Source organism: Scyliorhinus canicula, chromosome 9, assembly GCF_902713615.1.
Source record: "Scyliorhinus canicula chromosome 9, sScyCan1.1, whole genome shotgun sequence".
NCBI lineage: Eukaryota > Metazoa > Chordata > Chondrichthyes > Carcharhiniformes > Scyliorhinidae > Scyliorhinus > Scyliorhinus canicula.
In genome coordinates, this window is record NC_052154.1 from 68,286,441 (window position 1) to 68,310,955 (window position 24,515).

General features: G+C 45.8%; 1 protein-coding gene across 3 annotated transcripts in view; it reads right to left on the minus strand.

Annotated features, from left to right (window-relative positions):
• LOC119971383 (sodium/hydrogen exchanger 5-like) overlaps window positions 1–6,397 on the minus strand; it is a 416,159-nt gene extending 409,762 nt beyond the window's left edge. For all 3 annotated transcript variants that reach the window (XM_038806843.1, XM_038806842.1, XM_038806844.1), the window contains exon 1: window positions 5,997–6,397. In XM_038806843.1, coding sequence (XP_038662771.1) covers window positions 5,997–6,327 — 331 coding nt within the window. In that variant the 5' untranslated portion in view covers window positions 6,328–6,397. The remainder of the gene's footprint in view (window positions 1–5,996) is intronic.
• Between the last annotated feature and the right edge of the window lie 18,118 nt (window positions 6,398–24,515).

Sequence of the window (24,515 nt, forward strand, 5' to 3'; positions counted from 1 at the left end):
AACGATCCGGCCTCCAGACAGACTGCATATTTGATGACCCCACGTCACCCCCGCTGGGCTTGATTTTTTTTAAACAGGGGGTGAATGTGGTGAATGTATTCACCTAAGTATGAACTGTCTGTATAGTGCTATGACCCATGACCAGGAAATGATAATATGGTCTACTTCCAGGTACTGTACTGGAACCCCGGTGGGCTCCGCCTCTAGCTCTGCCCTCCCCGGGGCGATATATAGACCGGCCACCTGTGGGCAGCACTTATTTGTACAGCAGCCAAGTTCCTGGATAATAAAGCCTTATGTTCACTCGTTCTCATAGTCTCGCAGTGAATTGATGGGATATCAAAGAGGATGGAATTTCATCTCTTTCCCCATTACAACAATGTTAACATGTAAAAACAGCGATTGAGAATGCATCAATTCCCAATGGTGAAATCAGGAAGAGATAAAAAGTTCTGATTCCTATCCACTATTTGGCAAGAGTATTGCATTCTTAAGCCCATACACTGAGACAAAGATTTTACTGTAGCACAAAACCTTAGATGTTGAAGCAGCACGGTAGCATAAATGCTTCACAGGTCCAGGGTCCCAGGTTCGATTCCCGGCTGGGTCACTGTCTGTGCGGAGTCTGCACGTCCTCCCCGTGTGTGCGTGGGTTTCCTCCGGGTGCTCCGGTTTCCTCCCACAGTCCAAAGATGTGCGGGCTAGGTGGATTGGCCATGCTAAATTACCCGTAGTGTCCTAAAAAGTAAGGTGGGGGGAGGTTGTTGGGTTACGGGTATAGGGTGGATACATGGGTTTGAGTAAGGTGATCATTGCTCGGCACAACATCGAGGGCCGAAGGGCCTGTTCTGTGCTGTACTGTTCTATGTTCTATGTTTCAAAAGGAACCTCTCTTTCTCGCCATTTGCTCACTTGAGAATCCAAAAGTAGGAATAATCAGAAAACATTCACTCTCTGTCCCATTTTGATTCAACATGTTCCAACATCCTCATTGAGAACAAACTGATACTTCATAAGACAACAATATTTCATGTCTGTAGTTCTACAATGTGTTATTGTATATTGCAACAGTTTGCATGTTCAAATAAAATGCGAAATAAATCTTTAAAGAAGGCATTTGCCAATAATAGAACAGAATTTCAGAACAGTACAGATGTAAAATAAGAATACATTTCAGTCGAAAAATTTCCTTTGTGATTTTACCCATGAACAATCCAGGGCACAAGTTGCAGAATAGCAATGTCCATTGAGAAATAGGGTATGGGAGCAAGGCCAGGATGTGGGGAGGTCAGAGCAACGTCCAAGGTAGGGCTAATTTCCTACCGCCTGGAAACTAGATGTGGAATGCCTTTGAATAGGGCAAAAATAACCTTTAAGGTTGGGTGCGAAGGGAAGAGAAAGAAACACTGATTTAAAAGGTGAACAGTTGACAATGTCAATGAGCATTGTGTGGTGGAAAATTAGCCTTGTGCTTATGAGTTGAATCAGAAAGGAGTTACAGAATAGGTGTTGATTTTAATCAAAACACATTTAGAGGAGCCTTTCAAAAGAGGGAATCAATTGCGGTTTTCATAGGGTTGAGTGCATATTTTGGATGAGACATAAAACAGAGCGCTTTGTGGCATTATTTCGCAGAACAGCTGCTCTCCCCCAATGTCTGGCCAATATGTATTCCTCGGCTAACAGATGACCTGGTCACCATTATTTTGTTGCTCGCATTGCTGTGCGAAAATTGTCTACTTCACTTTCTGCATTACAACAGTGATCACACTTCAAAAGCACTTAATTGGTTGTAAAGTGCTGAGATAGTGAAAGGTGCTACATAAACATCTCTCTTACTTTGTGAAGAAAGGGTGCAGTCAATACCATCACCATTACCTTGGTTTAGGATTAAGAAGATCGTCTTGTGTGTCCTCAAAGGTTAATCCTTTGTCCTGCATCAAAACTGCCTCCTTCCCCTCACTTCTTGAACCTAATGCAGGGAGGTCAAAGATAGTATCCTCTGCCCAACTTCCCTCCTTCCCACTGTCTCCTCCATTTGACCGCATCCTCTGTATGCACACACTCACAAAATCCCTAGAGGATGCCTTCAACCAATACAGATAATGTTAAATCATTTTAATTAAACACAGTAGAGGAGAGCATCACTGATGTCTAGGAGCAAATTTAGTTAGAAAACTGCCAACTCAGATCATAGTACGAATACAGTATCCAAGTATCTAATTGTCAAAGCTACCCAACTGGAAGATCACTCTGCCAGGCACAAGATATCCTTTACTTCGATCCCAATATGTTAATTTTCTCACCCACTGCCAGCCGAAGACAGGTAATCTCCATGAAACCAATCAGTGCCACACAAGTTATGAAAATGAAGCTGAATGGGGTATAAATTCATGGATTTTTTTTGCCGGGGGGGGGGGGGGGGGGGGGGGGGGGGGGGGGGGGGGGGGGCAGATTTGTAATAATCAAGGCATTCCCCATTCAATACCTCTCGACAAACCACAGCATAGCAACAACTCCCTTCTTTCAGGTAATACCTCTATTTCAAAGCTGCGATCAACCCCTCCCTCATAAAGACTACTCCAGGGGTCAGGCCTTTACGATTTCATCTCAAATGTATTATCAGCACCAATTCTATACCCATGCTTCTCAATACTCCTTTCAGTCCTGTACAAAGCACTGACACAACATAGCTACAGTCATCAATGTCCCGTGACTGTAGTCACGGTACATTATTCCTTTTCAACCTCTGCGTGACCTTCAATACAGTCCATCATTTCTTCTCATCCACTGCTACCTGTTGTTATCCAAAATGTTAAGGGATGTAGAGTAACGGTGTATATATGGGGTTAGGCTTCAGATCAGCCACGCTCCCATTGATTGATGGAACAGGCTCAAGAAGCCAAACCCATTCCTGTTCCTATGCCTTTCTTCAGAGGCACCACTCTCATGGTTTCATTTCCACCTCTCCTAATATAACCAGCATGCCCACAACAGCTTGTCCTTCCGCACCCAGAGTTACCCTCAGCATGTCACAAGGTAAAATCAATCATTGCCGGCCTTCTACTCATCATCTAATTACTATCCCAGAGCAAGATTATCCAGAAGCGTGGGGTCAACTTTTATACTATTGGCTTTTCTTCAAAAAATGTAATTTGCATCTTTAAAGCCTTCCACCTACCTCATCTCTCTGCAATCTCCTCTAGTCCCAAATCGCCCAGTTCTCCAAATCTAGTGCTCTGTGCTTTCCTTGCAATTCATTCCATGAATTCTTCTACCTTTAGAAAACCTTTCCAAAATCAATCAAAAAGTGTTGCTACAACCATACATGGTCAGAGACCATATCCAGCTTATTGTGTACAGTTTTTGTCTCCTTACTGAAGAAAGGGTATAATTCCATTAGAAGCAGTCGAGAAACCCTGGGATGAAGGGGTTACCTTATGAGGGAAAATTGAGCTGGTTGGACCTGTATCCATTGGTCTTTAGAACACAAGATCCAGAGGGAACGTTACAGGATGGATGCCGAGGGAATGTTGCCCCTCATAGTGGGGTTCAGAACTAAGGGACACAATTTTAAAATTAGAGGTCTCCCATTTAAGATTGAGATAAGGAGAGCTTATTTTCTCGGAGGGTTGTCAGTCTGTGGAATTCTCTCCCCCAGTGTGCAGTCGTGGCTGGATCATTGAATATGTTCAAGGCTGAATTAGATAGATTTTTGATTGACAAGAGAGTCGAGGGTTATATAGGATGGATAGGAAAGAGGGGTTGAGGTCTCAGTCAGACCAACCATGATCTTATCAAATGGCAGAGTGGGGTTGAGGGGCTGAATGGCCTGCTACTGCTTCAAATTCTTGTGTGCGTGCTCCAACAAAACAACACAAGAACATAGCTTCTAGTTACCCTCCTTAATCACATTCTTTAAGGCATAACTTTTGTTTCCTTGTGTCTATTGGAGAAGCATTTTGGCAATTTCCTGACATTAAAGGCACAAAAAAAATGCATGTCATCATTATGCCAAAAATGTTCATGACCGTAATGGTTCATATCAGAACTCTTGCCATTAAAAAAACTAAACAGATTAGCTCAAGTCCAACCAGAAACATCACACCATAGGTTCGCACCCCTGCTCAGGGTCTGGGCCCAATTCATTTTAGTAAAGTATTTCTCAACTTCATGAGATGCTTTCACAAGCTGGCATGTGTGTCTCAGTTTGAGTGGAAGCATGAGGTGGAGATTAGGATAATTGACAGGCTGGTGAGGAGACAAGGGATCTTGGGGCTGTTAAAATTTCTGTATTACAAACTGCCCCCCCCCCCCAAAAAAAATCCATGAATTTAAACCCTATTCAGCTTCATTTTCATAACTGAAACATGATATATTTTGGTGCTGTGCCACATAATTTAATTGATATTAACAGATGAGAAGACCCATCAAATCACTATTAAATATATCATTAATTTTTCCATTTGAATTTTATACTGGAGCCCAAATCACCTGGCAATTTGGTGCTCTAATTGTTTATACAGTTATAGACAGGGGAGGCCTATAATGAGACAACATCCAGACAGCACAATTAAGATGAGAACAGGGTTAGGAGGGAGGCGAAGGTAAGGAGCATCAACAGTCACATTACTACAAAAACTCTAATTCATGAAGCAATTCAAATCCATGGCTCCAGAAATCACTTCCCAGACAGGCTGACTTCAGGGAAATCATACCAAATAAATCGGATTCCGAAGAAGAATAATATACGATTCCAACCAATAACTGTTTCACTGGCCACAAATGCTGCCACCTACTGAGTTTTTTCTCTGCACTTTGTTTTTATTTCAGACCTAACATCCGCAGTACTTTGCTTTTTATCAGATGGTCAGAAGACCCAAACAGAAATGTACATGATTGGTATAGTATTGACATCAACTTAAAACGCGTCTCTCAGCAGTGAAACATTTTGCTGGGAGCCTAGATATCTTGAGAAATTATGGCAGATAAACTGTAAAAAAAAATGTTGCATCAATTGTAGGGACTTCCATCACCCCTCACAAATCTCATGCTCAATAAGTGATCAGAATATGTGTGTCTCTAGCAGGAGCTGATCATTTTCAGGCTGCATTGCTTTGGGTGTGATATCATCTGCCTTGCCAAACCAAAGATTCAACATTTCATCATTTCCAGGTAGCACTGAGATGCATCCTAGTTCTCAATCGAACACATGTTATAAGCAACAAAATCAACTATATCAACATGTGGTCTTCAAAAGCAACACACATTTCAATTTGTTGCTGTGACTGTTAATCTTGGGTTTTGGAAATGTAATGGAAAGACCTGTCATTCAAAAGGGCAAGAAGCAAAGGGAGAGCCAGATAGCACTCCAGCTGAACCCTTCTGTGCTCTAGCCATTATTTGGCTTAATCTCTGTTCTAGGGCCGTAACCTCACCCAGGGTGCACTCATTCCAAATACATCATATAGATGCATACATCCCCTCACTTCTGTAGCACCTGAGTGCAGAACAGTCACACAGGCCACTGCAGTTCTGCTCCACAGCATCTCAGTGGCATTCACATGCTTTTAATACAACTATTACAAATAAAAGCTCAACACAAGCACAGGCAGCCAGACAGGTGAGCTCTGGGAGATATTTAGATTCAGAAACACGATCATTTCTTCAAGAATTTTCTCTCTTGTGCACGCACACACACCTTCAGATAGAACAATAAATCGCACTCAAATTAGCGTGTAGGAACTAGAACGAATGGATTTAATTGACAATCATAATTGTACTAATTGCTTTACATTTCTGTATATCTCAAAAGTTGCTCCCAGGAGGGAAAAGCGAATGAAATTACATCAAACTGAAGTATCCCAAGTTCCTTGAACTGATGTATCTGGTTAGTGGCTAGAAGAGTGTCGCTGTGCTTTACTGCGAGCAATGTCACCGTCCCGATGGACTAACCTACCGCCTCTCAAAGCTCTGAGCATAACATGTGTACTCACAGATTTTGGCCAGGCTGGCTACCAGTATCCACACTGCTATCAGGTAGGGTCCTTGGACATGAACCCATTGCCACTTAACCATCTCGAAGCCCGCGATGCCGTGACCTTGAGCACCCGTTTCATCCTCAGCGCTCTGTATTTCTGCTGGGTGGCTGGTCGCCTGTAGCTCCGGATGGCTGCCGATGCCGGTGAGCTGATGCAAAGGTGAGATTCCAGCCTCTTCCAGTAACTCTGTCAGCACCGAGGTCCCATTGCTGGCAAGCAAAGCCCGAAGGGCACACAGCAGCAATAGCGCTGTGGCCGCGGGTAAGCACAGGCGAGCAGAAGGCATTCTCTCCCGCCCGGCCACCCCGCCCCCGGCGTGTCCTTCACCTGCAGCCGGAGCGATCAGCAGCTCCCAACCTGGCTTCGTACCTCAGCCTCCCTGGACTGACTCTTTGCCTTTTAATTGGGAGAGGCTGGCCTGGGGAACGCGTGACGAGAAATGGTACCCAATGACGGCGCTCGGTGTCAAACTGTCACTCACAAGGGAAAGTGGAACCCGAGGTCCCTGGACCCCAACTCCCTCATCCGCCTTCCGCTTAAATCTACCACTACTGGTGTAGGGGCACATATTTCATCTAAATGTTGAATACTGTGGAAAAAGTATTTCAACTCATTTTGAGTCTCCTTGGCATAAAGAGACATTGTTTTAAATATATAATTCAAAATGAAATCAAATTTTATATTTAAACAACGTCCTCCTGAACATCTAGAAATATCTAGCAACGTATACCGGCAATGTTTTGTTCTCAACGAGGCTATGCTAACCATTTGTAACTGTGCAATATTGTTAAAGAGATCGTGCTCACTGGCTATGTTGTAGCTGTGCAATATTGTTAAAGAGGTCGTGCTAACTGGCTATGTTGTAGCTGTGCAATATTGTTAAAGAGGTCGTGCTCACTGGCTATGTTGTAGCTGTGCTATCTTGTCAAAGAGGCTGTGCTCACTGGCTATGTTATAACTGTGCTATATTGTCAAAGAGGTTGTGCTAACTGGCTATGTTGTAGCTGTGCTATATTGTTAAAGAGGTCGTGCTAACTGGCTATGTTGTAGCTGTGCTATATTGTTAAAGAGGTCGTGCTAACTGGCTATGTTGTAGCTGTGCTACATTGTCAAAGAGGTCGTGGACACTGGCTATGTTGTAACTGTGCTATATTGTCAAAGAGGTCGTGCACACTGGCTATGTTATAACTGTGCTATATTGTCAAAGAGGTCGTGCTCACTGGCTATGTTGTAACTGTGCTATATTGTCAAAGAGGTTGTGCTCACTGGCTATGTTGTAGCTGTGCTATATTGTTAAAGAGGTCGTGCTAACTGGCTATGTTATTACTGTGCTATATTGTCAAAGAGGTCGAGCTAACTGGTTATGTTGTAGCTGTGCAATATTGTTAAAGAGGTCGTGCTCACTGGCTATGTTGTAGCTGTGCTATCTTGTCAAAGAGGCTGTGCTCACTGGCTATGTTGTAACTGTGCTATATTGTCAAAGAGGTCGTGCTAACTGGCTATGTTGTAGCTGTGCTATATTGTTAAAGAGGTCGTGCTAACTGTCTATGTTGTAGCTGTGCTACATTGTCAAAGAGGTCGTGGACACTGGCTATGTTGTAACTGTGCTATATTGTCAAAGAGGTTGTGCACACTGGCTATGTTATAACTGCTATATTGTCAAAGAGGTCGTGCTCACTGGCTATGTTGTAGCTGTGCTATATTGTCAAAGAGGCTGTGCTGACTGGCCTTGTTGTAGCTGTGCTACATTGTCAAATAGGTCATGTCACTGGCTATGTTGTAGCTGTGCTACATTGTCAAAGAGGTCGTGGACACTGGCTATGTTGTAGCTATGCTATCTTGTCAAAGAGGTCGTGCTCACTGGCTATGTTGTAACTGTGCTATATTGTCAAAGAGGTTGTGTTCACTGGCTATGTTGTAGCTGTGCTATATTGTCAAAGAGGCTGTGCTGACTGGCCTTGTTGTAGCTGTGCTACATTGTCAAATAGGTCATGTCACTGGCTATGTTGTAGCTGTGCTATATTGTCAAAGCAGTTGTGCACACTGGCTATGTTATTACTGTGCTATATTGTCAAAGAGGCCGTGCACACTGGCTATGTTGTAGCTGTGCTATATTGTCAAAGAGGTTGTGCTCACTGGCTATGTTGTAGCTGTGCTATATTGTCAAAGAGGTCGTGCTAACTGGCTATGTTGTAGCTGTGCTATATTGTCAAAGAGGTCGTGCTCACTGGCTATGTTGTAATTGTGCTATATTGTCAGAGGTCGTGCTCACTGGCTATGTTGTAGCTGTGCTATATTATCAAAGAGGTCGTGCTAACTGGCTATGTTGTAGCTGTGCTATATTGTCAAAGAGGTCGTGGACACTGGCTATGTTGTAGCTATGCTATATTGTCAAAGAGGCTGTGCTCACTGGCTATGTTGTAGCTGTGCTATATTGTCAAAGAGGTCGTGCTCACTGGCTATGTTGTAATTGTGCTATATTGTCAGAGGTCGTGCTCACTGGCTATGTTGTAGCTGTGCTATATTATCAAAGAGGTCGTGCTAACTGGCTATGTTGTAGCTGTGCTATATTGTCAAAGAGGTCGTGGACACTGGCTATGTTGTAGCTATGCTATATTGTCAAAGAGGCTGTGCGCACTGGCTATGTTGTAGCTGTGCTATATTGTCAAAGAGGTCGTGCTAACTGGCTATGTTGTAGCTGTGCTATATTGTCAAATAGGTCGTGCTCACTGGCTATGTTGTAGCTGTGCTATATTGTCAAAGAGGCCGTGCACACTGGCTATGTTGTAACTGTGCTATATTGTCAAAGGGGCTGTGCTAACTGGCTATGTTGTAGCTAGGCTATATTGTCAAACAGGCTGTGCTAACTGGCTGCATATGTTATTATTGTGCTATTTCTTTGAAAAGGTAATGCTGCTAATTTAGCTTTAGCCTCAAAACAACACCACCAGTTCTGGATGGAAATTATTCTATTTCAGGCAATTAAATGAGTGAATTTTACAGGTTTGCTGTCCAGCAACAGTCATTCATTGCTCTCATGCCCCATTGTGCTTATGGTTAATATTCGCGGGGAGGGGAACGGTGGGTCGTCCTCGTTCTTGCACTGTTAAGTGATTTTAAACACAAATTGGGAGAAATCCAAAAGCACCTCCCAATCTATAAAGCTCACATGTTCCAGAAGACGCCTGTAATTTTACAGTTATGTTTACCATTAGGCAAAAGATGATTAAACATTACAATTAATATTCAGGCAATTTGTTCATTACAGTTTAACTCCGGCAGGTGCACGATAAGCCGAATGGCCTCTTTCTGACCTGTAACTTTCCCTGGTTCCGATCTCGATCGTGTATTTGTCTGATACTGTTTAACTGGATTTAAAGAAACCTGTTACTTTTTAATCCCTCGTTGCAAATATTTGCATATTGTCACATATTCTGGATAGGAATTTGTTTAGTGGGCCAGGGAATCCAGACCTTAGACTGAAATTCAATTGATTTTCCCCGAGGTTAAGTTTTAATCATTTTCATGATTTTATACCCATATGAAAAAAAAACATGCTAATCTTTTTCTTCAGTTTTCAAACTAAGCCACTTCCCTGTTTTACACTGAGGAACCCACCTTAACAGACCGACAAACCCGTTTCCCATCGAGTCCTGGACACCTCCAAACACAGACTGTGAAAAGAAGCGGGAAATAACGGAATTGGGTTGTTGTGAGCCTGACCTTTTATCCTGACGTTGTCTCTCACCCAGAGCGCGCCTCCCTTCTCATCGCAGAGACTGGCCGTCAACCGAAGGTCTTATTGGTAATTTGTCACTCGACATTCATGAACTTCCTCATGTCGTGTATATGTCGACCCCACCCTTCTCTGTCTCATAAAGTGAAAAGATCATTTTTTTGCCGCCATCATCTTTACGTTCTTCAACAGGGAAAACAGAAAATGGTCTTATTTTACTTTTCTCAAATCGCCCTTTCTTCACGTCACTAAAGTCCAAACAAAAACTATGACCCCCTGGCATCGATGACAAATTACAGACAGCTGAAACCTACCCTCATTATGAGACCGTGCGCTTCCCCCACCCAAATCTGTTGAGATTATTGGCTTCGATGTCCCTTCAATACTCAAATTGAATTCCCTCATCTTCTTCATTCTTAAAACAGCCTCTAAGGTTTCTCTTTGTGCCAAGCAACTCTTTGCCCCTCAATAACTTTGGGGTTTCTATAAAACCCAAATGCTTGAATATTGCTCTACTGCCCAGAGAAGGATATTTTGACACTTACATTCCTAACAAAAACTCCGATCTGACACATAACTCTGGAATGAAACCACTTCTTTCTCCTGTCCAAAGTATGAGTACTTCTCCCTATAGAAATCATATTTAGAACTTTTCCAGAACTTCAGAATTGTAGAAATCCTTTAAAGATTTTAAAACCCCTTCACCTAATTAATTCGACTTGCTGTATTGAATTATCTCTCTTAATATTCATAGCATTGATGGTGTTCCATTCAATGGGGTTTCTTCCTTCTCCTAGGGTTCTCTATTTTTTCAAAAGATGAGGAATTTAATGTTGATGGAGAAAAGGGATTACAAACTTTGAGGATGGCATTCCTCCCTTCTTTCTCATTCTTAGAGCAACAGACCCAAAGGAATATTTGATCACTTGCTATCTGGTTCTGCAATCACAATCCTGTTCACAGCCTGATGTTTCCTAGATCATTTAAAAAATAATTCATTGGCATAACATTAATTACTTTTTGCTGAACTTTCCAGTATTTTTAGTGGGAGGGGAAGCAAAGAGAAAGCTTACAACTTCTATCCTATCTTGCTAATTTTTGAAAGTAGAAGTCACTTTGTTAATGGAATTGATAAGCACAACATTGCACCATTTCCAATAACAGAAACAACACTGGTGAAGAAAAATTTTGATAAATACCCCAAATCTAGTAATGTTGAATAATGAAAAAATCCTTAAATGCAATGTAATCTCCATTGAGATGCTCCCGTATGGGAGTATCACAATGTGCCCCAATCTAACATATAAAAGTGAGGGACTAGCAAAGCCCATTGACTTATATTTCAAGTTTGTCCTTCAATTTTCCAGCAGTTTTCATAATCAGGCTCCATCTATTATGAACTAGAATATGCAGCTTTCAAACACTAGCCTTATGGAATGTATTGAGCCCAGACTTCCCATTTCTCAGTTGTAGCAACTACCCCAATTGCACAAATCTACATTCTGGAAGTTGCTAAGTTTTGTACTACAGTTCAGTTATGACAGAGTATTTCTCAAATATTTATGATTAAATTATATATTGAGGAACATAAAATAGTCATAGGATATTTACAGCACAGAAGGAGGTCATTCAGCCCATTGGGTCTGTGCTGGATCTCTGCAACAGCAACTCACCTAGTCCCTATCCGCTGCCTTTTCCACAAAGCCTGCAAATCTTTTGTCCTCAGATAATGATTTTGAAGGCCTTGAGTGAATCTGCCTCCACCTCAGTCTCAGGTAGCATATTCCAGATCCTAATTACTTGCTGTGTAAAATAAAATTTGCAGTTCAGCGTTGCTTCTTTTGCCAATCACCTTAATTTGGTGTCCTTTGGTCCTCGATCTTTCTGCCAACAGGAACAATTTCTCCATGTCTACTCTCTCTGCACCTCTCCTAATTTTGAAAATCTCGTCTTCCGGTGGCGGCTATGAGGGAGTAAGTCGCACACTTGGTGGCTCCCGCTCTGGCCGGGTTTTTGGACCTTTTCGCCCGACTTTTCCGTGGTTTTGAGTTTTGGTTTTGAAAGTGTAGACATTTAGGCACCGGATCCACACAGTGGTGCATGGAACAGAGAACCCCAAGGGACCTTAAAGGAAGAAGTAGAAAGATAAGCAAGGGCTGGGTCGAAGTGGCCACTGAAGATAACATGGCCAATGATCGGACCCCTGCTGCGACGACCCAGCCATCGATGGAGGAGCTGATGCAGGTAATCCAAGAGGTCTCTTGAAACGAGATTTTCTCAACCTGATAAAGGAGTCGATCGATCGGCTGGAACGCAGGTTGGATGCCCAGGATCAGACGATCTAGAAGTTAGAGAAAGCGCTGGCGGACCAGGAGGAGCACCAAACGGTGGTTGAGCTAGAGGTTAGGGATGCTGAAGGATCAGCAGAAGAGGCTGCTCAAAAGGTGGAAGATCTGGAGAACAGACCCCAGCATGGGCTGGGGGTGGGCCCATGAAGGGGGATGGCTGATCGGCGGGGGGGGGGGGGGGGGGGGGGCATGCCCTCCAACCAGGCTCATCACCTGGAATGTTAGAGGGTTCAATGGGCCTGTCAAGAGGGCCCGTGTGTCCGTGCACCTGAGGGCTCTGACGGCGGAGGTGGTGATGTTGCAAGAGACACACCTGAAAGTAGCGGATCAAGTTAGGCTGAGGAAGGGCTGGGTGAGTCAGGTCTTCCATTCGAGACTGGATACCAAGACGAGAGGGGTGGCGATTTTAATTAATAAGCGGGTGCAATTCCAGGCGGGTAGTATAGTCTCAGCCGGGGGGGCCGTTATGTCATGGTGAGCGGTAAGCTAGAGGGGAGGAAGGCGGTATTGGTTAACGTGTATGCGCCGAATTGGGACAATGTTGAATTCATAAAGAGGGTACTGGGGAAGATACCGGATCTGGACTCGCACAAGTTGGTGTTGGGAGGGGATTTTAATATGGTTATCGACCCCGGCCTGGACCGGTCGTGCTTGAAAACGGGGAGGGTGGCATGATAGGGTTCATGGAGCAGATGGGAGGATCGACCCAGGGAGGCTTAGGCAACCGACGGTTAGGGAGTTCTCTTTCTACTCGCATGTACACAGAGTGTATTCCCGGATTGATTTTTTCATTCTGAGCAGGGATTTGCTGACGGGGGTGGTGGACTCGGGGTACTCGGCCATCACTGTTCCGGATCATGCCCCACATAGGTTGGAACTGGTCAGTGAGGAGAGCTTCCAGCGCCCGCAATGGCGATTGGACGTGGGCTTCTTGGCGGACGAGGTGGTGTGCAAAAGAGTAAGGAAGTGCATGCAGAGCTACCTGCAGGTCAACGACACGGGAAAGTCTCAGAATCGGTGGTCTGGGAGGCGCTGAAGGCAGTGGTGAGAGGGGAGCTGATCTCAATCCGAGCCCATAGGGACAGGACGGATAGGGCAGAGACGGACTGACTGATCAAGGAGATCATACAGATAGATAGGAGGTATGTGGTGACCCCGGGGGTGGAACTGTTAAGGGAACGTCGGAGGCAGCAGGCTGAGTTTGGGGTGCTGTCCACGGGCAAGGCAGTGGAGCAGCTTAGAAAGGCGAGGGGGACGTTTTATGAATATGGGGAGAAGGCCAGCAGTTGAGGAAGGGGGAGGCAGCCAGGGGAATTGATAAGGTGGTCGACGGAGATAGGAACCTGGTAGGGGATTTGGCTGGGTTAAACAGGGTGTTCAGGGACTTTTACAGCGGACTCTATCGCTCGGAACTCCCCACGGGGCCCGAGGGGATGAAACGCTTTCTGGACGGGCTGAATTTCCCAAGGATGGGCAAGGTGCTGGCGGATGGGTTGGGGACTCCGATTAGGGCCGAATAAATATCTGAGGGCTTGAAGGCAATGCAATCGGGTAAAGCCCTGGGGCCAGACGGGTTCCCGGTGGAATTTTACAAGAAATGTTTGGGGATATTAGGATATTAGGGATATGCTGGTCAAGGTTTCTAACGAGGCGAGGAATAGAGGGGTGCTGCCCCAGACGATGTCACAGGCCTCCATTTCATTAATATTGAAGCGGGGCAAGAACCCAGAGCTGTGTGGGTCCTATCGGCTGATCTCGTTGCTTAACGTGGACGCTAGGCTGCTGGCCAAAGTGTTGGCCTTCAGGATTGAAGATTGTGTGTCTGAGGTGATTATGGAGGACCAAACCGGATTTGTCAAGTGTAGGCATTTGTGGCCAATATAAGAAGTCTGCTCAATGTGATTATGATGCCCCAGAGAGAAGTGAAGTTGAGGTAGTTGTGTCCATGGATGCGGAGAAGGTGTTCGACCGGGTGGAGTGGGACTATTTATGGGAGGTGCTGGGACGGTTTGGGTTTGGTAGGGGCTTTATCGACTGGGTTAGGCTGTTGTACCAGGGCCCGGAGGCTAGTGTAAGGACAAACAGGACGACCTTGGACTATTTTAGGCTGCACCAGGGGACAAGACAAGGGGACATATCCCCTCTCCCCACTGCTGTTTGTGTTAGCCATAGAGCCGCTGGCAATTGCTCTGAGAGCTTCAATGGGTTGGAAAGGGCTGGTTAGGAGGGAGGTGGAGCATAGGGTATCGCTATACGCGGATGACCTACTCATATATGTAGCAGATCCAGGGCAGGGATGAGGGAGATTATGGCGATTCTGGGGGAATGTGGCCGGTTTTCGGGATACAAACTGAATATGACGAAGAGTGAGATGTTTGTAGTCCAGGCAAGAGGTCATGAGGGCCGGCTGGGGGAGTTAATGTTCAGGTTAGTGGGGGACAACTTTAGATATCTGGGGATACAAGTGGCGCGCGATTGGGGCCGCTTACACAAGTTGAACCGGTTTCACAAAGCCATATTTTTTCCTGCCTCGATCCAGCACGATCTTTAATAAAGAACTCGCTCACTAGTTTTATTTTCCATTCCAATATTTTCCATTTGCTGTTGGAATCAGCTAAGTATTGACATAATGAGCCTTCATAAGTACAATTAATAGTAAGGGTAAATTATCAGCCATAAGACAAATTTACATCAAGGCAATAATTAAGAATGCTCAATGAAACAGTGCTTAAACTATACCAACAGCTTCCAAATATCAAAGTTCAAAGGCAATCTCCCACAAATTGGAAGGACACATTTGCTTGTAGGTTTGACACCATTCCTGTAATGTAAACCCATTTTCAACCTCAGAAATATTTTATGTAGTGAGTTGTATTGAAACAGTCATTAAATGTTTTAAAATAATAATTGGAAGCAAGAAGGATTTGCTGGGTCTGCCTGCATTCAAGTTTAATTTTAAATGAAATGAAAATCACGTATTGTCACAAGTAGTCTTCAAATGAAGTTACTGTGAAAAGCCCCTAGTCGCCACATTCCGGCACCTGTTCGGGGAGGCTGGTACGGGAATTGAACCGTGCTGCTGGCCTGCCTTGGTCTGCTTTCAAAGCCAGTGTTTTAGCTCAGTGAGCTAAACCAGCCCCTAAACTAACTGTACATCCCTTTCAACATTCATCAAGCATGAGGCAGCCTCACCGTCTGTTAATTTGATTCAGTGCTCTGCATCGCTCTTGTTCAATTAATATTTACAATTATATTCACACACAAAATGTTTATTCTCCTAGTCATATTCTCTTTCCCATATTTTTGAGTTTCATTAGTGCATACTCACCTTGCTCCATTAGTAAACATTTGCAATCTAAATTGAAACATTATGTTTTAGCTTAGTAGCAGTTTCTTTCATTCATTAACAAGGTGTTTAAAAAATAGTGCATTCAAAATGATGTTTCCACTGAAATCTAAACAAATGTTGTGAAAATTTTTTGTTATCTTCAAGGTTATGTGAATGAGCCATAGTATACTGGAACAAAAATGTATTGTGCGACTTGTTGAGTTATCGGTATGATTGACAGCTGTCAGTTTTTCAGATCCATAGCTGTTGAGGGCATATTTGAGTGCGGATTGCTCAAATCATTAAGGTGGTAAGAAAAATCCAGACCTCAAGCCCTCCATCACATGAATGCTCGAGTTGGCAGTACAGAATGGAGTTCTATTGTAGAGAATCCCATGTGATTATTCCTCCATGCCTGTGGAGTCCTTGACCTGCCTGAGGGACATCCTAATGTGGTAAGGATAAAGGACTTAACACGCAGTTATTTTTGGTGGCCAGAATTAGATGCTCAAATTGAACAGAAAGTAGAGCATTGTCCAAAAATGTGCAGGTTAGGTGGATTGGGAATGCTAAATTGCCCACAGTGTCCAAAAGGTTAAGTGGGATTACAGGGTCACAGGGATAGGGTGGGGGCCTGGCCCTAGGTAGGGTGCTCTTTCAGAAGGTCAGTTCAGATTCAATGGGCCAAATGGCTTCCTTCTGCACGGTAGGCATTCTATGATTCAATGAATGCCAATCTTGTGCAAAGATAAGGAACACTCCACCATTAGGACCATTAGATCTGTGGGAATGGCCGACACAGCCGTGGCAGAGGGTCGATTATGCTGGCCCACTGACGGGTCATATGTTCTAGGTAATTGTGGATGCGCACTTGAAATGGCCAAAAGCCACGATAATAAGTCAATGATATCTAAGCGGACCATTGAGAAACTAGACAAAGTAGTCACAAGATTTGGGCAGCACGGTAGCATAGTGGTTAGCACAATTGCTTCACAGCTCCAGAGTCCCAGGTTCAATTCCCGGCTGGGTCACTGTCTGTGCGGAGTCTGCACGTTCTCCCCATGTGTGCATGGGTTTCCTCCGGGTGCTCCGGTTTCCTCCCACAGTCCAAAGATGTGCAGGTTAGATGGATTGGCCATGCTAAATTGCCCTTGGTGTCCAAAATTGCCCTTAGTGTTGTGTGGGGTTACTGGGTTATGGGGATAGGGTGGAGGTGTGGGCTTGGGTAGGGTGCTCTTTCCAAGAGCCGGTGCAGACTCGATGGGCTGAATATCCTCCTTCTGCACTGTAAATTCTATCATACTTTCTATGATTCGGAACACCGGAACTTCATATCATCCATCAATGAATGGATTGGCTGAACATTTTGTGCCATCATTAAAAGCATTCTATCAAAGCATCAAAGGACCAGGGAACATTATCAAGCAGAGTAAACAAATTGCTAATTTTGCAAATTGCTAATTGCTAATTATCGGAACACTGTACATGCTACCATGCAAAGTTCACTGGCAATGCTGTTGCTCAAGAGAAAACTATGAACATCGCTTGATTGGTTAACTTCACCTGATATTTCAAAGATTGTTAAACGACAACAAGAAACACAAATTGCTAGGAGGGAGATAATCTCTAAAAGACAAGTATTAAACCAGGGAGAGAGAATGTTAGCTCGGAATAACACCACAAACCAGAAATGGGTACCAGCTATGTTCCTAGCAATATCATACACTGTACATTGTGGACGAAAGTGACAGAAGCGTCATACTGCTTGTGGTCAAGGATTTTTAATGTGTCACAGGTGTCCAACAATGCCCCACTCTTGTGATGGTGCCACCCCATTCTCCCCACCGCCGGCTCAGTCCCCCCACCCTCTGCCTACCTTCCCCCTCCCTCTCCCCCCTCCTCCGATTCCCTCAGTGATCCTCAACGTGCTTTATGTGCCTTACTCTACCATTAAGCTTAGGTGTGTCTCTAGGATGCACATCTGAGGTGGAGGCAGCCAGCTGCTTACCATGTCCCGTGACGTTCAATGCCCCTGGCGTGCGTCCTCTGGAGGCTCTGGAGCTAGAGGGCCTGGGTGCACTTGTCGACGTCCCATGTCCTGCGTGATAACATCAAAACGCGGTCTCATCTGAGGGCTGGAATGCGGGGGAGCTGGTGGCACCATCTCCACTCCATGGGACTGGTCTGGGTTGACAACCAGCACCCTCTCCTACTGCTTGGTGCCCATAGGGTCCTGGGGTTCACCTTGGGCTGGGGCAACATTTTAACCCAAACCCGTGCACGATAGTCCAGCGTTACCTGTTTAATACCGCTGAGAGGACCCCAGGAGAATCCCTTGCAGAGTTTCTATCCAGGCTATGCAGGATTGTGGAGTACTGTGACTATGGTGAGACTTTGTCAGAAATGTTACACGACCGTTTGGTTTGCGGTATTAACAATGCAGCCACCCTGAGAAAGTTGTTAGCCGAGCCAACGTTGACTTTTCAACAGGCCATTCAAATAGTATTGTCCTGAGAGAGCGCAGAACGGGGAGTGCAGGAGCTACAGGGAATAAAGGTGCATGCCTTGGGGCGCAACCCCTTCCGTCCAAAAGCGTCTCCCCGCACCCCTGATGTACCTTGGACGGGGCGGAATCCTGATCGACACCAGTGGCCGCTGGACGTTCCTCCCTGAAGGGAACCGATGGATGAGGAGCCATGTCAGTGTCGGACTTGTGGGCAGTGACTCCATTGCGGACGCCGGTCCTGGAGGCACCAGAAACTGGGGCCAGCCCAGGGGCTGCACCTTCCATTTGGATGAACCTGCGGTGACTACTCCCAAGGATGTGGAGCCAGAGGATGACTGCCTGCAGCTGCACTGTATAGCAGCTCCCCGTCTGGCCCCCATTAAAGTGACAGTACGGGTCAATGGTCACCCGCTTGAGATGGAGATGGACACTGGCGCAGCGATCTCCGTGATTGCCCAAAGGACATTCGACCGCATCAAGCAGGGTATACAGACCCTTACATTAACCAACACGTAGGCCAGGTTGGCCCCCTACACGGGAACCATTGGACATTGCTGGACTACGATGACCGCTACGATGATGCCAGGAGGGGCGTCTCTTGATTATCGTGGTGCGTGGCCATGGGCCCAGCCTGGTGGGTCGGGACTCATTGCGCCATTTGCGGTTGAAGTGGCAGCACATCCTCCAAACAGGTTCTGGAGGGTTGACGGAGGTACTAAGATGGTACCCAGATGTATTTCAGCCCAGTTTGGGGAAGATAAAAAGGTCCGCAGCCCATTTCCAGGTCGAACGAGGAGCCACGCAGCTCTATTTCTGGGCACGCCTGGTGCTTTACGCCTTGCTCAAGAAGGTAGAAGGGGAGCCCACTCGTTTGGAGTCCTTGGGTATTATCAGGCCCGTCCGTTTCGCTCACTGGGCAGCGCCAATTGTATCTGTAATGAAGCCAGATGCCACAGTTCACTTGTGCAGCGACTATAAACTTACGGTGAATACGGCTTCCCGACTCGACCGATATCCAATGCCCCGCATAGAAGATCTCTGCGCAAAATGTGCAGGCGGACTCTTGTTCACAAAATTAGAAATGAGTCACGCCTACCTACAGTTGGAGCTGGACCCTGCTTCCCGGCTATATGTAACTATTAATACACACAGGGGCCTGTATGAATATACACAGTTGTCCTTTGGGGTATCCTCTGTCTTCGCTATCTTTCAACGCATCATGGAGGGCATCGTGAGAGGTTTACCTTGTGTTGCTGTCTACTTAGACAATGTTTTGATTACAGGGACGCCGGGGCAGGAACATTTGCAAAATTTGAAGGCTGTCCTTAGACGCTTCTCAGAAGCTGGAGTCCGTTTATGTCATACAAAGTGTGTCTTTCAGGCGAAGGAAGTGGTCTACCTGGGTTATCGGGTGGACTGCGAAGGTTTGCACACCATTGCAGAGAAGGTGGGCGCAATTCAACAGGCCCCCGCCCCGCCTTTGCATCTTCGTTCTTTTCTCGGCCTCGTAAACTATTACGGGAAGTTCCTCCCCATCTTCCGCTAAAGAAGAATCACACCTGGGTTTGGGGTCAGCCGCAAGAAACCGCTTTCCGGAAGGTGAAACAACAATTGTCGTTGTCTGGGTTACTAACCCACTATGATCCTGCAAAGCCTTTGCTCGTCACATGTGATGCATCCCCGTATGGTACTGGGGCCGTCCTGTCCCACAAGATGGAGAACGGGGCCGAGCGGCCGATAGCTTTCGCCTCCCGCACATTGACTGCAGCAGAAAAGAAGTATGCGCAGAAGTATGTGCCTACCACAGGGGCTTCCACCAGTATATGTATGGCCGCCACTTCACTATTGTGACTGATCATAAGCCTCTGCTGGGACTTTTCTGATCGGATAAGCCAATTCCGTCCATTGCTTTCGCACGGATCCAGCGCTCGGCTTTGTGGCTCGCTGCCTACGAGTATTCTCTTGAGCATAAACGAGGGACCCAGATAGCGAATGCCAATGCACTGAGCCGATTACCTTTGTTGACCGGCCCCATATTGACCCCCATGACTGGTGAGGTGGTTGCAACCCTAAACTTTATGGACTCCTTGCCTGTCACAGGATCACAGATCTGTGAGTGGACCCAGATGGATCCAGTCCTATCAAAGGTACGGCACATAGTCCTGTATGGTAGGCAGCATAGGCAGCACCCAGGCGAGTTGCAGGCATTTTACTCCAAGCTGTCAGAATTTAGCGTGGAAGATGCTATCCTCTTGTGGGGGAACGTGTGTAGTCGTCCTGGAAAAAGGACAGGAGCTGATACTACAGGACTTGCACAATGGGCATCCGGGTGTGACCAAAATGAAAATGTTGGCCCGGATTTATCCACCTCAGTCCAAAGATGTGCGGGTTAGGTGGATTGGCCATTCTAAATTGCCCGTAGTGTAAGGTTAATGGGGGGATTGTTGGGATACGGGTTACGTGGGTTTAAGTAGGGTGATCATTGCTCGGCACAACATCGAGGGCCGAAGGGCCTGTTCTGTGCTGTACTGTTCTATGTAAATCTATGTTATGTCTGGTGGCCAGGCCTCAACGACAACATTGAGAAAGTGGCCCATTTGCCAGGATCATCAGAAGCTTCCGCCGTCCGTGCCCCTACATCACTGGGAATGGCCAGGGCGGTCTTGGGCGCACTTGCATGCGGATTCCGCCGGCCCTTTTCAAGGATCCATGTTCGTTCTATTAATCGATGCCCAGTCGAAATGGCTAGAGGTGCATAAGATGGTAGGCACAACGTCCTGCACCATGACCGCGAAGGTGCGTTTGTCTTTCAGTGCGCGTGGCCTCCCCGAGGTGCTCGTCACGGCACTCCTTTCACAAGTGAGGAGTTTGCAAGGTTCAGGAAGTTGAAAGGCATACGCTATATCTGCACCGCTCCATACCACCCGGCTTCCAATGGGTTGGCGGAGCGTACAGTGCAGACATTCAAACGGGGCCTAAAGAAACAGTCTTCCGGGTTTATGGACACTAGACTGGCTCCACATGCGGTGACTAGGGTAGCTCCCGCGGAACTCCTAACGGGCTGGAGACTTCGCACCTGCCTTAGCATGGTTTTCCCGAACATTGGCGGAAAAGTACGCCGCACTCAAGAACGGCAGGGGCAAGGCCTTTCTCAGAATCGGCTGGTTTGGCAGTTTGCACCCGGTGACCCAGTGTTTGTTCAAAATTTTGCTGGTGGTGCCCAGTGGGTCCCTGGCATTATATTTCGCTGAACGGGCCCTATCTCTTACCAGGTGCAAGCCTAGGGTCGTCTCCAGCGCAAGCATGTAGACCACGTTCAGTCCAGAAGGCCGCCTCTTCCAAAGATTCCCTGCCCCCTGAGCTCACTTCTACAGCCACAGAGACCAGATACAGTGGAGGGTATTCCTCACGATCTTCCTCTGGCGCCCCACGCAAAGCCTGCGCAGGTCGTTGCAGAACCGCGTGGAGATAGGGGCGCCGAGATGACAGAGGCAGTGGACTCCGACTCTGAGGTGGAGACACAGGGTGCCTCAGAGCGGGAGTCCTCAGGCCTCACGGAAGCGCCGTTCTCTGTCTCGTTACACGCTGCCCGATCCAGCGCCTCGTGCAAATGGTGTCCGGCCTGCGGCAAAACAAGTCCGATGACCTCCTTCACCAGGGTCTTCGGTGGATTCCTTGGACTTTGGGGGGGGGGGGGGGGGTGGGGGATGTTATAACCTGCCTGCTTACCACTGGCTGGGGACTAATTGCAATCCCACAATCCTTAAAGAGTATGAGCTTCCCCAACTGCTCACTGTGCAAGCAAGATGCTGAAATAGGGCACATCAAACCATCCTGCAGGACAATGGCTAGCCTGATCAGATCATTACTCGCTGTGTATTGAGAAAATTCATGAATGGGTCTAAGGCCACCACTTTCGGATTTTAAAAATGGCCACAAACAACCTCAAATTACCTTGGAAGGATAGGGCATCTCACAAATATGAGCAACAGGTGAAGCTAGCTGTTTCATGCTGTTATATGCAATAGCAACACAAGTTGTATTTTTCACCAACAGGATGCGGCCAGTAAGGCAAAAATACTTCTGCCTACCACAGAATTGTGTAACATACATTAATTTACGTGCTCAAAGCTACATAAAGTCATGCGTAGAGATCTCTCCTCTGCCCGCAGATATGTGCAGGTGTCCTTTTTCTGAATTAAACAGAAACATGGGGGACAAGAGTTCCCTGGTGCATTCTCCATGGCAACTCCTTGACCAGAGTCAACTGATTTTTATGCTGTATAAATTGTTGCTTCTTTGAAATTTGGCATTCTTACATCTATCCTGATGGATGCAAAATGAAAAAGTTTGACCACATCTCTTTATTCAGCAATACAAAGTTTGTACGACAAACATCTACTTTCTCATAACTGACAGAAGATAAACTATCCAATCATCTTTGTTATTTAAATGTAACTTATCCTCCATCAAATTATCATTCAATTTTGAAAATGTGGCACGATTAGATTTTTCATTCTTGATGAAGCTATCGGAGGAATGTCATTGCTTCATCCTACTGTGTGCAATAATGTCTTATTGGAGATTTGCACCTCAGTTTTTGTGGGAAAAGACAGCAGAAGATATTTAATAGTTATTACAAGCACCCTAACCCAAAAATGGTGATGCTCCAAACATTTCACAAAATACAGAACTGAGAAATCTGAGCATTAGAATACCCCAGTTCTTTAAAAAAAAAATTTAGAGTACCCAATTATTTTTTTAAATGAAGGGGCAATTTAGTGTGGCCAATCCACCTATCCTGCACATCTTTGGGTTGTGGGGGTGAAACCCACGCAGGCACGGGGAGAATGTGCAAACTCCTCACGGACAGTGACCCAGAGCCAGGATTCGAACCCGGGTCCTCAGCGCCACAGGCAGCAATGCTAACCACTGTGCCACCGTGCTGCCCCAGAATACCCCAGTTCTGTGTACTAGACATTTACAGAACTGGTATTCTGGTCATTCTTGTTGGACTAAAAACATACTTTGTTTCTACAGCGATGGGAATGTTTGACATGAATTGACAATGCTGAGTGGAAATCCATTTCCTTCCATATTTCTGCTATATATCTGATATAAAGCTCCAATCTGTAGGTAATAGCACATTTGGCTCAAGCCGGATTTCTCCAAAACTATTTGGAATAATACCACCTGTACTTGTTTTCTAGACCCTGTCTGTTTGATAATTCTTGGGCTATTAATTCAAAAATATGATAATGCATACGTGTCTTTCAACCAACATGATCCAATGTATATTTTAGGATGAATAAGCCTCTCTTACACAACATATGTAAGCTCGGTAGCAGAGGTTTCAATGTATCAAATACGATGATTGAAAATACGTGCATCATCTGCAGTGGTTTGTTTGGTGAGGCACAATTTTATAATCACGTACATCAGCACAACAACCAAGAGTATACTGCAAGTTCAACATGAAGACAATGAATGAAACCATCACAATAGCAACCAACCAAGACAACCACAGCATCAACTTGAAATAATAGTTGATTCTTCTGCTTGAAGGTCTTGGAAGAAACATAAACAGCAGAACACTCAGAATAAGGCCATTACATTTTCTGTAGTTCACATCATCCCTGCCATTGTGCTGCAATGGGTAGTGTCCTTGCCTCTGAGCCAGAGCCTCCAGCTTCGAGTCCCGCCCCAGGACTTGATGGCCAAGGAAGATGTGTTCATAACTCAGTTGAACAGGTCGAGTATCAGCCATCCAAATTTCTTCCATCGGGCAGGAGATTCAAAAGTCTGAGAACACGCACGAACAGACTCAAAAACAGCTTCTTTCCCGCTGTTACCAGACTCATAAACAACCCTCTTATGGACTAACCTGTTCAATGCTACACTCCTGTATGCTTCACCTATGTATTTACATTGTGGACCTTGCATTTCCCTTTTATGTATTTTCTTTCTATTTTATTTTCATGTACTAAATGATCTGTTCAAGCTGCTCACAGGAAAATACTTTTCACTGTACCACGGTACACATGACAATAAACAAATCCAAATCCTTGCAACACACGAATGGTTGGTGGCAAGAGCAGGACAAACTCCTGGGTAGCATGGTAGCATAGTGGTTAGCACTGTTGCTTTACAGCGCCAAGGACCCAGCTCCGAATCCCGGCTTGGTCACTATCTGTCCGGAGTCTGCACGTTCTCCCCGTGTCTGAGTGGGTTTCCTCCGGGCACTCCCGTTTCCTCCCACAAGTCCTGAAAGATTGCTTGTGAGGTGAATTAGACATTCTGAATTCTCCCTCAGTGTACCCGAACGGGCGGTGGAGTGTGGCAAGTTGGGGATTTTCACAGTAATTTAATTGCAGTGATAATGTAAGCCTACGTGTGACACTAATAAAGATGATGATGATTATGGTCGGCCATGCTTGATGTGGAGTGGTGCCCTCTAGCAACAGACTAATGGTTTGTCCCAGGAATAACTGGCTGTGGAAACAGACCAAAGTCCACCTTAGTGCACCATTAGGTGCAGGAAGAGACTTGGAATGGA